This window comes from Halichoeres trimaculatus, unplaced genomic scaffold (assembly GCF_033239565.1).
Source record: "Halichoeres trimaculatus isolate MK-OKI-2021-1 unplaced genomic scaffold, fHalTri1.1 fHalTri1_scaffold_20, whole genome shotgun sequence".
Lineage (NCBI taxonomy): Eukaryota > Metazoa > Chordata > Actinopteri > Labriformes > Labridae > Halichoeres > Halichoeres trimaculatus.
The window spans coordinates 25,292,309-25,305,788 of NW_027437198.1; the positions used below are offsets into that span (position 1 = coordinate 25,292,309).

At 46.6% G+C, this 13,480-nt stretch overlaps 1 protein-coding gene across 2 annotated transcripts; it reads right to left on the minus strand.

Annotated features, from left to right (window-relative positions):
• Positions 1-330: 330 nt before the first annotated feature.
• Positions 331-12,952, minus strand: cdk12 (cyclin dependent kinase 12). Of its 2 annotated transcripts, none has more exons than XM_074696080.1 (15): positions 12,410-12,952; positions 10,969-12,232; positions 9,447-10,130; positions 9,180-9,359; positions 8,958-9,097; positions 8,697-8,867; positions 8,178-8,367; positions 5,821-5,877; positions 5,487-5,588; positions 5,321-5,398; positions 5,116-5,232; positions 4,906-5,037; positions 4,568-4,791; positions 3,223-3,645; positions 331-1,798 (listed from the first exon to the last, which is right to left on the minus strand). In XM_074696080.1, exons 2-15 carry the CDS (start codon positions 12,147-12,149, stop codon positions 1,389-1,391), a joined length of 4,089 nt encoding a protein of 1,362 aa, XP_074552181.1. In that variant the 5' UTR covers positions 12,150-12,232; positions 12,410-12,952; the 3' UTR covers positions 331-1,388. The 2 variants fall into 2 exon arrangements, with proteins under 2 accessions (XP_074552181.1, XP_074552180.1); XM_074696079.1 differs by having other exon boundaries at positions 12,308-12,952.
• Between the last annotated feature and the right edge of the window lie 528 nt (positions 12,953-13,480).

The window sequence follows — 13,480 nt, forward strand, 5'->3', positions numbered from 1 at the left end:
TTTTTGCATGCTCTCTTTATAAGTTGCAGTGCTGTGAGCTCTCAGGGCCACCGTAATTCTCGACCAAAAATAAAACAAAGACTTGATAAGATTCAAATTTTGCAGTGCAGGTATGAAAATGTTGAAAATAACTTTTTTTCCTTTTGTTCTTGTGTGTAGTGTATTTTATTCCCCTGATATCTTTTATCTGCACGTCTCAAAATCTCCTGGGATGGAAAAAACGCCAAAACCTGGACCGTATCCGAGCCGGTTCTGCAGAAACCACTTCCTATAGCGTGAGTGAACGCCTCCTCATCACCAGAGAAACGTTTCAGAGACACAACTCAGCCGGTCACATAACTTCCTTTAATAAACTGAACCAAGAAAACACATATTACAAAATATTTTTTCCTTTTTACAGACAAGTGAAGCCTTTTTTTTATCTCTTCTCCTGTTTCCCTTTCCAAAGCAAAAAATGGAAACAGAAAAATTAACCTTTTTTTTAACTTTGAATAATTTTCTTTGTGTTGAAAATAACTGCACAAAAAAAAAGAAAAAAAAAAGCTTTTGCTGCACAAGTTGGCGGGGAAGCGACAACATATTAGACGAGGCTTTTGGAGCCAGCGAGGAAGAAGCTGGAAGTTGTTTCTGTTTGTGTGTAGAGTGTATGTTTCTCACTGTTTACTTCAGATAGCAGAGTGTGTCAGTGTGTGTGTGTTTGTGTGTTTGTGTGTGTGTGTGTGTGTGACAGTAGTCCAGTTTGCAGTGGTGGAAATGAGCATGAGTAGCGTTGGCTTGTTGTGACACAGGTTTGCGTTACGGGTCATGACGGCAGCCTTTGGAAGCAGATTGAAAACAAAAATAATCCTGCAGACGTACGCTGATGCAGCCGCATTCAAAGTAGACACTTTACCCACAATTCCCCACCAGGCTGAGATCATTCAGGGGTTTCTGGGGGCGTTAAGGAGGCACAAGACTGAAAAGAGGGGCTCTGGTCTGCAGGGTTTGAGAGGAAACCCACAATCCTTCAGTGTTAGTGGACTCACTTCAGGCAGAATCCTTCAGACCGTCTCAGAGGAGGACGCGAACTGCCCCCAAACACCGATCTCCATGAGGGCACTACAGTGGGCGTAACAATCATCGTTACTGAGGCAGCAAAGCTCTCAGCCTGGACGCTAACCTTCACTGAACTTTAAACGACCCGCCTGACCCCCAGGTCCAAGCGCCCAATCAGAAGGCAGAGATGTTCGCCACCTGGAAACCGTCAATCTCTTTCGTACATTCATTTTCAAGATCTGTGTTTCAGCTCTGGCTACCTGCTCGTGGTCCAGTGAGTCCTACTCTGAAGTCCCTCTGCATCCTTCCTCAGGTCTCCCGGAGCAGGTCTGTCCCGCCGCAGAGCCTGCAGGTCAGCGTGCAGCTCCGTGGGAGAAGCGCAGGTCCTGGTCTTTGGGGAACTGTGGTGCAGCGGTGGGAGCAGCCGTCTCAGGTCCTGACGGGGCCTCGGCTGCAGATGAAGATTTAGGCGGCGAGTCCGCGACCCAGGGTGGAGGAGGCTGCGCCTGGGCCGGGGCGTCCACAGCAGGAGAGGGGTCCTTGCTGCGCTGGGGGGCCTCGGCTTCAGAGTCGTGCTGGGAGATGAGCTGGAGCAGAGCGGCGGCGACGGCCGGGCTGATGTTCTGGCTGGGTTGGGTTTCAGAGCCGGTCTGCTCGGCGTTTCCAGCCAGGGCGGCTGGCGGAGGCGGTCCTGGTGGCGAGGGGGGACGCTGCTCACTGGAAAGGTGCGACCCAAAGGGTTTCCTTTTTGATGCTGCAACATCTGAAGGATGCAAAGAGGACAAAGACAAAACATTAACACCGATTACACAAGCACAGATTCATCTTTCACGCTCGAAGATGAAACATTTGTTTTTGTTTTTCAAACCTGACATTGAAACTGATGCTGGCAGTCCGACCTTTACCACAAGAGGGAGGCAGAGTACAAGAAATATCTGTTTATATTTATATCATTAAAGTTAATAATGTTAATCTTAAAGGGTTAATGTGGAAGAGTAAACTCTTGAAATGTTTGTCTTTGCTTACATCCAGGTCAAATAAAAACCTAGTTTGAAAATGAAACTTTATTTAATTTTATTTTTAAGTGGCTTAAACATTTTTGATTCAATACAGCAAAAAGAAAAAAAGACATGAATTGTTTTTTTCCACTTTGAGTGTTCAAGACTGCTGATGATGTATGCAAAACATCTGCAGCTGTTTTTTCTTTCAGGTAACAAAACAAAACAAAAAAATGCAGGAACTCGTGAGAAACAGAGGGAGGGGCACGAACAGCTGGATGAACAGAAAATGTGACTCATGCTCTCGACATCATAAAGATGAAGACAAAGTTTCTGAACTTTTGTTAGTCTGTTTGATTCTCAGTCTACAGCAAACAAAAAAACAAAAAAAGGAAAGAAAACATGACCGTTACCACCCCGGTGTCTGCTGCAAAGTCAACAGTTTTATTCAAGTTGCTAATCACATATTTGAGCTAATATCTGAGTCAAAACCAAAAAGAAAAAAAGTGTGTGACAAAACAAAGTTAAAGGAAACATGCAGGTGAGGTCTAAAGATTGAATACATTTATTGTCACTTGATAATTTATTAGACTTTCTTCATAAAAAGGCTGACATTACAGACTGTTGAAGCAACATGGCTCCCCCCCGTGTGAAGAATCCTCGACACCTGCTTTATGATGAAACGGAGGATGAATGTGTGGAAATGAAACAGATATAGAAACAAAAAATGTGAGAAAAAAAAAAGAAAACAAGGAAAGGGAGAAAAACGTGAAAGTGAACAGTACAGTGTGAACACTCCCGTGATGAACGCTACACCTCGTCGTGGTTCAGTGAATACGCAGCGAGACGTCCATGTGCACCAAACCTCGACGCTCTTTCTGTGCGTTCTTCAACATGTGTAGTGGAAACAGGAGCTCAGGGGACGATGGTGAGTGTGTGAGGAATGTCAGGGGTGAAGGGAGGGTTAGGGGGGATAAGACTAAGAGCCAATTTCCTGGTGAATCATCACGTTTTCATTTCATGGTGGGCAGATTTATTTTCATTCATTTCAGGAATTTTGCAGACAAAAACTATCACTCTGTTTGTTCTCCGTTTGTTCTCCGCCCTGCTCTCTGCATTCTCGCAGTCCCCTGTAATTTTCATCAGCTCCCCAGATTCTCCTTCCTCTAGAGACTAAACCCAGACTTGCCCTTGCCATCAGCAGTGGAGGCGGATGAATCGCGCGTTACTGCCTCCTCTGATTGGACGCCATTGCTCTCGCCGCCCTGCTCCTCGCTTTGCGGCTTAATGATGTGGCCTAAAATGAGAGCCAGCAGGTTGGCCTGGTCTTCCTGGCTCAGCGGCGGGTCTCCGGATGTCGGCGAGAGTTCCTGGGGTTCAGGAGGTGGTTCTGGCGGCTGGGATCTGGCGGTAGCCTGAGGCTGGTCCTCTGATGCCCCCTGGTGGTCAGAAGCCTCGCTGAGAGCAGACAGAGACTGACTGAGGGTCTCAGGGTTGGAGAGGTTGAGGAGCTGGGCCACTTGAGGCAGGCTGAGGTCTGTGTGACCCTGCAGGAGGTTCACCAGAACCGCCATCTCTGCCGGGTTCAGCTGTTCTGCAGCAGCACCCAGACCTGGACACACGGAGACACGTTCACACACATTCAGGACATAATCGAACGTTTGTTTTCTTAAAGGGGACATATCATGCTTGTTTCTCCTTTTCACTATGCCAGACTAGGATGCCTGTAAAGCATTTCTGCCCTCAGTACAAGTCATTTAGTTCCTTCATTGCCCCACAATAGCGTTCTCAATATCCTCAGTTTAGGCCATTCTGAAGATCTTGTTGAAACGCTCCGTTTGGAGAATGACCTCCAGTAACCTCGCAACATCACAGCCCTTTGTGCTCTGATTGGTCAGTTCTATCAGAGGTGCGGAGGGGGTAGAGCCAGGGGGCGGTTTTTGCTGCATGGCAGTATTTACAAAATCACCATATTAGATGGAGCAGACTGAGCGAGTTTGCTGTTTGCCAAAACTTCACCATAAGGCATTGATAGCACTAATAAAATGGCAGAGTGTAGGATACGTCCTTTTGTATTGGACCCCGAGTCAGACCTGGACGGTTCTGCAGCTCAGGAGGAAGAAAATCCACCTGGACACAGGTCATCTCAGGACGCTTCAGTGTGGTGCGTCAAAGCGGTACTGTAACATGTAGAGTTTATACTCTGCTCTTGGTGGGTGTATCCCTCGGTGGTGGTTGTGTGACTAACTGACATCACAGAGGAGGAGCTGCTTTATCAGATTACTCCAATAAAAAGAAAGGATCCTCGTGTCGTCACGACGGTCGAAATCTCGCGGTCATACAGCAATGACCTATTTTCAGAGGCATCAAATCTCGTTCTAGGATATCAGAAAAAATACAATATCTCATTTTTTGAATATTTAGGGGGTGAAAAGTCTTGTTTTCAACTTTATTATATTATATGTAAGTATTAAATCACGGATCAGCATGATATGTCCCCTTTAAAATCTGCTCAAGTAGAAAGCAGCTGTTACCCGACAGCTCAGACTCGATGTTGGTCGTGGAGGGGGGCTTCCCAGGAGGAGGGGGCGGAGCTCCAGCCGGGCTGCTCTGGGCTCGGCTGTTCTCCCCGCTGGAGGTTCCTGTCGCTTCTTTTCGGGGCACTTTAGGCACAGGCACATCACTGGGCTGCCCGCTCTGACGGGCTCGCCTTCTCTTCTTACTCCACAGCTCGTGGCAGTCTTGGTGGTGAGGAAGACTGGGGATGAAGAACGATACAGAGATCTCACTACAGAATAAAAATCAACTCTGTAATCAAACGTCAAACAGATCTGGGTTAAACCAGCTGAAATAATCCCTCTGGTGCACTCACTCTGGAGGCGGCATCCTGCTGGGCTCAATATCACACAGGAAGTCGCTGTGCAGCGCCTGCTCTGACGTGCAGCGCCGCGCTGGGTCCAAGGTGAGCATTTGGTCAAGTAAGTCCAGAGCAGGCGTCGGTAACCTGAGCAGGAGGAGGAGAGAGATTCAGCTGCAGAAACAGACCAACACGATCACTTAACGATGAGTCACGTCTACATACACGGCAAACTCCTCCCGCAGCCGCCGTCTGTACTGCTTCTTGGGTTTCATGGTGTTGAAGAGGGGAAGTTTGATGACGTCGGGCCACACGGCTGGACAGGGACTCCCACAGAGACGACTGGAGAGGAGGAGAGACGTGGAGTCAGGGAGGACAGAACAGAGACACTGATGCACTGATGTCACCTGATGCATTATGGGTAGTCTACCTGATGAGTTCCAGCTGTAGCAGCTCCTGGTTGGCCTGAAAGATGGGCCGCTTGGTGAAGAGCTCTCCAAGAATACACCTGAGCAGAGGAGGAGAGAAGGAGCTCAGTGGAGGGAGTAACAGTGTTTCCAGGTCACAACGTTCAGTAAATTTAACGCCGTACTCACCCACAGCTCCAAACATCGATGGCTGGAGAGTATCTCTCCTCTCCCAGCAGGAGCTCAGGGGGGCGGTACCATAGTGTGATTACTTTGTTAGTGTACGGTCGGCTGGAGGCAAGAGAGGAGAAAAAACACGTTTATCAAGCATCAAGACAAACATGTCAACTTTCACCGTCTGAATCCTCTGTGGGTCAAAACTGTGACGGACACCACCATCTAGTGGAGAGTCACTGTAATTACAGGGATTACTGTAATTACAGTGTTAATCATGAATATTTTATCCTAAATCTAAATCTGTGAGGTCTCTTTTTGGGAGTAACAGAACAAAAACTCTTCTTACCTTTCCTCTGAGCTGTAAAGACGAGCCAAACCAAAGTCTGCCAGCTTGATCTGACCTCTATGAAGGAAGACAAAAACAAAGATCAGCTTTTTCTTCAAGAGCCAGGACATATACACATACATATTTTAAATACTGGTTTTAATTTAAACTAGATGAAAAATGAGCATTATTCCTTTCCTATTAGTTATATTTTGAGACGACGAAGCCAAATCGATCGACACAGCAAACGTCAGGGCACGTTATGCAAAAGACGAGTGAATTCAGCAGTCTTGTAAGAGCTAAATGCAAAGTAAGAGGCTGTTCAGGTGGAGGGATAATGATAAAGAAGAGAAAAAAGTCCCATTTCACAGCAAAACCTGCAGCTAACAAACCAACATGAGCTCAGTTTGCTATTTCATCATGAAGTGTTTGGAGACTTCTGTGTAATCCAGTGATGAGTACCTTTCACATTTTAAACGATACGGTACAGATACCCGGTACCTGGCAATTGGTATCAGTACTCAACTATTTCAATTTTCCCCATTTTTCTGTTTGATAATGTGTTAATAAATATTATTAGTTTGACAATAAAATCCAAATGTTTTTCAATTTAACACATCCATTCTATAATATATAAACTTGAAATGTTGCGTTCATGTCCAGCATGGAAAATCACCTACTCTTTCACTCCCTCACAGTCACACCAAAGTGTTTAGGAACCTAAACTTGGTACCCTTAGATTTTAAAGGCGCGTTTCCACCAAGCAGACTGGTTCTGTTCGTCTCGGTGCAGCGTGCATTTTGTGGCATTTCCACTGACTTATCCTGGGACAGATCCCCAAAAACCGGGACGCGCCGGCCTACTTTTTTGGGACCCTTTCATTTAGGTGCCAGACTGAACCGATCCGCTCTCAGAAGGTGGAGCTACAACACTGCAGACCGTTGACTGGTCGGAAGAATCGTCACTTCCTGTGCGACAGCGGCTGTATTTCTCCTGGCGGCACACAGACTTCTCTGAAACAAAGCTTGATTGTTCTTTGTATCAAAGTGCTACACGTCAATCACAGAGAGGACGAAAGGCTGCATGTCTTCCATTGTTGCTCTTTGTTTACTGTGTCGCGTTTTTCTTCTTCGTTGGATTTATTAGCAGTTAGGAATGGGTACTGAATGAAGTACTTTTATAGGTACTGACCGAGTTCTGTCAAAAGTATCGGGTACGGATTCACATATAATCAAAAGGTACCATGTTTAGGTACCTAAATGCATCCTTGTGACTGCGAGAGGAAGAGCACGTAATTTTCCATGCTAAACCCGAACACAGAATTGCAAGGTTATAAACTAAAGAATAAATATGTTAAATTGAAAAAAATATATACTTTATTATCAAACAACTTGATATTTTTTACCACAAAACACAAAATGTACCTGGCAATCGGTACCATTAAGTACCGGTACCGATTGCCAGGTATCAGTACCGTATCATTTCAAATGTGAAAGGTACCCGTCCCTATTAGTGGTGAATCGGTACTTGTAGACTAAATCTGGCCCCTGTAGCCCCGTTTCCACAAAGCGGATCAGATCTGTTCATCTTGGCACAGCATGCATTTAGTGGCATCTCCACTGACCAATCCTGGGACAGATTCCCAAATAACCGAGACGAACTGTCCCACTTTTTGGGACCCTTCCATAGGGGAAGCCAGACTAAACCGATCCGATCTCGGAAGGTGGGGCTTCAACACTGCAGATCGTTGATTGGCTGAAAGAATAGTCACGTCCTGTGTGACAGCTTGGGATGGGTACCTTTTAAATTTGAAACTATTTGGTACCAATGCCTGGTACCTGGCAATTGGTACCGGTACTTAGCCATACCAAGTGTCATTCATTTTTTGTGTTTATATGGTAAGAAATATCAATTTATTTAATAGTAAAGCATTCATTTTTTTTAATCTAACATATTTATACCTCAGTATATAACCTTGCAATGCTGTGTTAAAGTCCAGCATGGAAAATTGCCTACTCTTCCACTCCCTCACAGTCACAAGGATGCATTTAGGTACCAAAACATGGTACTGTTTGTTTATATGTGAATCAGTACTCGGTACTTTTGAGAGAATTTGGTCGGTACCTATAAAAGTACCTAATTTGGTACCCACCTCTAGTGACAGCACAGTCTTCTCTGAAACAACGCTTGATTGCGCTTTGTATCAAAAGGGACACATGAAAATCACTTCGCTTAAAACACTAATTCAGTACCCATTCCTCGCGTAATCAGTCAAGTCTTTCATTGAAGTTAGCACTGCTTTTGTCCACATCGTCTTTTAAACCACCTGCAGAAAGTTCATCTACAGTGTAATGAAGCCACATCTTATCCCTCCTCACCTGTTGTTGAGCAGTATGTTGGAGCATTTGATGTCTCTGTGGAGGAAGTTGTTCTTGTGGCAGTAGTCCAGACCCTCCATCAGCTGGCGCATGAAGCTGCGGATGTGCTCATGGGAGAACTGGACCAGGCCTGATTCCAGCAGGCCCATCAGGTCGTGGTCCATGTACTCGAAAACCAGGTAGAAAGCCCCTTAAATAGAAGAAGGACAAAGTCAGAAATAAGAAACACTAAATGTACAATTAGGCCAGATTAATACTTGAACCATCACTGATAATCAGATCAGTTCCTGAAGCACTTTCCTCTGTGGGTGGAAACTTGTAAGACAGCCAGCTACATTTTCTTCAGCGGTCTTAAATCATACTTAGACCACAAAGACCCTCCTGCTGGATTTTTATGACTTTGAGATACGACATCATTTGATAAATCTCCATATTTAACCATGAACAAATATGTTGGATTTTCAGCTACAGAATCAAAATCTACATCCTTTTATTCCTGTTTCCTTTCAAGCCTCTTACCTTTGTCCTTCTTGAAGTCGAGGGCATCCTGCTTGTCTGTGACGATCTCCTTCATGTTGACAACACTACGGTGTTTGAGCTGCCGCAGGATCTTGATCTCTCGAATGGCTGTGATGGGAAACCCCTCCTTTTCATTGTCCAAACGCACTTTCTTCAGAGCAACCAGCTCACCTGAGAGGTTAAACAGAGTCCGTTACAGTTAGTCTTTGCTCATTCAGACACAACACACCTGTGAGAACGATCATGACAGAGGAAACATACCAGTATCTTTGTCCTTGGCCTTGTACACTTGGCCGTAGGTTCCTTCCCCAATAATGCCGATTATATCGAATTTATCTACACAGCGTTTGCCCCAGTCACTCTGGGTGTGTTTGCGCTCACCGTACCGTGGGCAGCAAATCCTGTGAAGCATCAAAACAATCAGGTCAGAGACTGGATTCAAGACAAGAAAAACAAAAGAAAGATTCAAAGAGTGAAACTGACTTTGGTCTCTTCTTAAGAGCTGTCTGGGGAAGCATAGGAGCCTGGCGTATGGGTGACTGTGGAGGTGAGGCGCATCCTCCACTCAGGGTGGGCGGTAAAGGAAGGTCAATAATTGATGGCCGACTGCGACCTTCCTTTTCTTTTCGAGACAGCTTTTGAGGTGGGGTGGACTTCTTTGGACTGAGGATGCAAAAACGAGGTCAGTGTGGACAATTTCAGATTAACATAGAAAGAAACAGATTTCTGATAAGGTGGACCAGGTCTCACCTGTCCTGGGCGTTCCCCAGCAGTGCAGGTGGTAAAGGCAGAGGAGGCAGAGTCGATGTTTTGTGGAGCGGACTCGGGCGGATGGGGCTGGGTGTCGGGAGTGGAGCAGGAGATCTGGCCTGGGATGTGGTAATGGGCACGGGAGGCTGAACACTTGTTTCCGTCAGAGGTGGTGGTGGAGGCGGGGCTTGTGTGACTCCACTGTGTGTTACAGGTGGAGACGGCTGAGGAGGTGGGGGCGCAGGAGATGAGGTGATAGAGGAAGGCTGAGGGGCAACACCCTCATCTTCAACAGTCAGGCCGTCCTCGGGTACTGGCTCAGGAGGGGGCTCCTCGACTGATCTCTCTGCCTCTCTTTCCAGCTGTGGGGCTTCAGCTTTGGCGGGCCGCGAGGAGGAAGGCCCTGCAAGTTTACGAGCTGGGGGATGAGGAGAAGCCCCGCCACTGGCCCGAGCTGCAGCCTCAGCAGCTTGGCGTTCCTTCTTCCTTCTGCTGAGCTCTGCACCCAGGCTGGAGTTCAGCGGCAGGCGAGAGGAGGGAGGGGAGCGGCTCGATGGCCGACTGCTGTGGGAGGTGCCCCCGAGTCCAGCAGAGGAAGTGTGCCTCTTGCTGCGGGATCGAGAGGAGGAGCGGCGGGACGATGAGTAGTGAGGAGGGGAGCGACTTCTGGAGCGCCCGGAGCGTCTAAAAGGAAACACACATTTAAGTATTTCTTAAAAAGCACAAAAATTCCCTTAAACAGCTTTAGTTTGGCAGCTCCTTCTGAACACAGAAATTGGATCTTGAGACTGATGACTGGCTCGATCTGAAACTTCTGCTTCCCAAAAGTGACACCGGTTGAATTCATTAAGCCGTAAAGTTTTAGAGCTCCTTCAGGACTCCTGATGGCTGGTAAAATGATTAATAGAATAATAAAATGTTTACTCACAAGGTGCAAAGTGTATTTTCTCTAACCAGACTAAATATTATGTGTATGAAAATGAAAATATAACTGCTTTATTACTTAGAAAGCTAGTCCTTTCAACACCAAACACCAGGCTTTCAATGCCGGTCTTTCAGGACAAATAACGACTCAAACCTGAGCTGTGACCCCACACACGGTTCACTGACATCTGAGTGTGTGTGTTCAGAGGGTAAGCTTTCACATTACCCAAGCGTTTGTACTCTACACATTAATTTTTCCACCCTCCAGCTTTGGCCTGTGTCATTTCTAGAGGCCTAAACATGGAGAACTACATGATCTTGCCCCCGTATAGTCTATATGAAAGCAGGGATAGCTAGACAAGCTCAACAGGTCTGCCTGGATTCAAAAAGTTCATCTGCAGCTGCTACTGTTAAGTTGTTTCAACAACTATGCAAATACTGCAAAGTACAGCTGGATAGCTGCGGTTTCCTGATCGTGAAACACTTATCTCTGTTTGTGACGTGCTATATTTTTTACTCTCAACATATGTGTCCACGTGTGGCTGTGAACTCAAGAACATACTGCCTAAAGGGGTAAAAAATGTCAGCACACACTCACCGTGACATGGGGCTGGTGCTGGAGGATCTGCGAGTACCGTAGGGGCTGATGGATCGTCTCCTCGTGTACGGGCTGCTGTCCCTCTCATAGCTGGAAGACCTGTGTCTACTGGCGTAGGGGCTGTCTGATCTTTGTCTGCTGCGGCGAGAGGTATCCCTGTAAGGACTAGGGCTCTGCTGGCCTACCCTCCGCCTGGAGTAGCTGTCATCACCCTGCTGCCCATACCCACTGCCCTGTGGACTCTCGCTGCCAGCCCCTCTTCTGGGACTGGGTGAAAGAGCAGAGCTTGTGCCCTTCCTGCGAGGGCTACCTCTACTTGAAGACTTGCCTTTAGGGCTCGACTTGTGGCTCTTGGAGGACTTGCGGTGGCTCCCGTCAGCTCTGCTCCTCTGAGAGGAGCTACGGCTGCTCTCTACTCGGCCCTCCCTGCGCTGTTGCTTGTCTTTGCGAGACTTCCCTGAGCGGCTGCTCTCCTTGCTGCGAGATGAGGATGTGGAGGAAGTGGTGCTACCTACACTGGCCCCAGGCTGAGGCTGGGAAGGAATCAGCTCCCCGCGTTTGGAGTCCCCCTCCGGCTGGACCTGGCGTTTGGCTGAGAGGCCTGAAGAGGCAGCCTTCTCCTTGCTTTTCCCAGAGCTCCCTTTCTCTCGGTCTTTGCTGCTCTTTTTCTTGTACCCATGTTCCCCATTTCCAGGGTCTCTAACTTTGTTAGGGTCCTTGGGTTTTTTCCGGGACTGTCTGTGCCCCTTGCTCTGTCTACTGTCAGCTGTTTCTCTGTCGATATTGTCCCTGTCGTAGTCTGGTGATGGCTCCAGCCGGTATCCGCCGCCCCTGTCAGTGGGCCGGGACGACGGTGGGTCCGAGAAAGTGTCCGAGTCAGAGCTGATATCATCGTACTCCACCAGAGGCTTCACCGTGTTGACACCAGGTGGCGCAGTGTCGCCTAGGGTAAAATATTCTGGTCCCGGTGTCGCCAAGGATCCCCTATTATGTTTGTTTGATTTATGCCGTTTACGTTTTGTAGAGGAAGAGGACATTGAAGATTTTAACTGCACCTTGTCGTCTTTGCTTGCCTTTTCTCCCGCAGAGGTATGAGTTTGGGCCTGGGTCTGGTGTAGCACGGCGCTGTTGCTAGATTCTGGCTTCCTCTTGGTCCCATGGTGTCGGTCGGACCCAGGCATCCCTTACGCCGACGGTACCTCTCCTGTAACTGGGCCTCTGTGCTCCAGGCAATTCATTCACGAGAGGACAGTAGATATTCCAACTGCCAAAAACAAACGTGTTAGTAAGCAGAAGCAGGGCAAAAGAGTACACAAAATGAACAAACTAGGCCGCTCACGTCGAGAACTCCTCGATGCCAATTCATTCCATTGAGACCATCAACAGTTCATCAAAGCAGAAAAATAAGAATGTAGTCTCCCGGAGCTGTAAAGTGTTGTACCTTGAAATATTCAGGGCATGGAAAAGATCCCAAAACACCGGCGCATTGTGCTGTCACCTCCGTCTCAGGTTAGCTAGCACCGCTAGCTAATGCTCGGCGGTTAGCGAGCTGACTCGTAAAAAGAAAAAAGTCCCTCAGTAAAAGGTGTCCTTGTCCGGTGCCAAGTTAAGTAAAGGTGCTTTTATTCCACAAAATTACGGTCTTAGTATTCAGAAACAAGCAGTGCCTTCATTAGAAGGCGCTCGTTTCTCGAACAAAATGAAAACTTGACCCGGTTGGTACTGTTCACATATTCCCTTTAATGTAAGTTTTATCCCCTATAAACTCAATACTGGTAAGAAATCATAGTATTTTCGTGTGCAGTAGATGTTCCAGTTTATTATCAATGGCTCTGGGAATCAATCAGGCCTATATTTAGGGCGATGCTAGTGGATTTAATATCATCCACAGCCCTATCTGAAGGACACTACAAACGCCATTGTGGCTCCTGTAACTAGCAACTCCTGCGCACAGCGGAATGAACCGGAAACAGGAACACTGTCAATCACGGATATATCTTAGCAACAGCCTATCAGAGCAGAACTCCCGCCCACAGGCATTGTGTTTAGCGCGCAAGTGACAGACAATGTTGAGGAGACGGAGTATCCAAACATTTGAAATAGAACATCAGGTATTCCAGAAATTTCCTCAAACATGTGACAGAAAAAGACGTTTTCATCACAAAATAAGATTATTTTGAGCGAATAAATCAGTTCATTTCAATTCAGAGTGTTTATTATCATGTGAACAGGAAGTTCCACGAAATACTTTCATTAAAGTGAAATAACAGAAAAAATAGAAGTAGTATAATATAAACACTGTAAATAATGAGATGTGCAATGAAGGCTGGCAAAAAATTTTTGAATGATGAGTAAAATGATCTATTCATTTTACTAAATACATCCCTCAGTTAGTTCTACTAATCATTAAGGCACACATCTTGAGTTGGGTAAGTGTCTCAAGTGTTATATCAAACAGCAAGGTGACACTTATACATGACTTATACATGAATGCAAAAAATGAATAAATAAA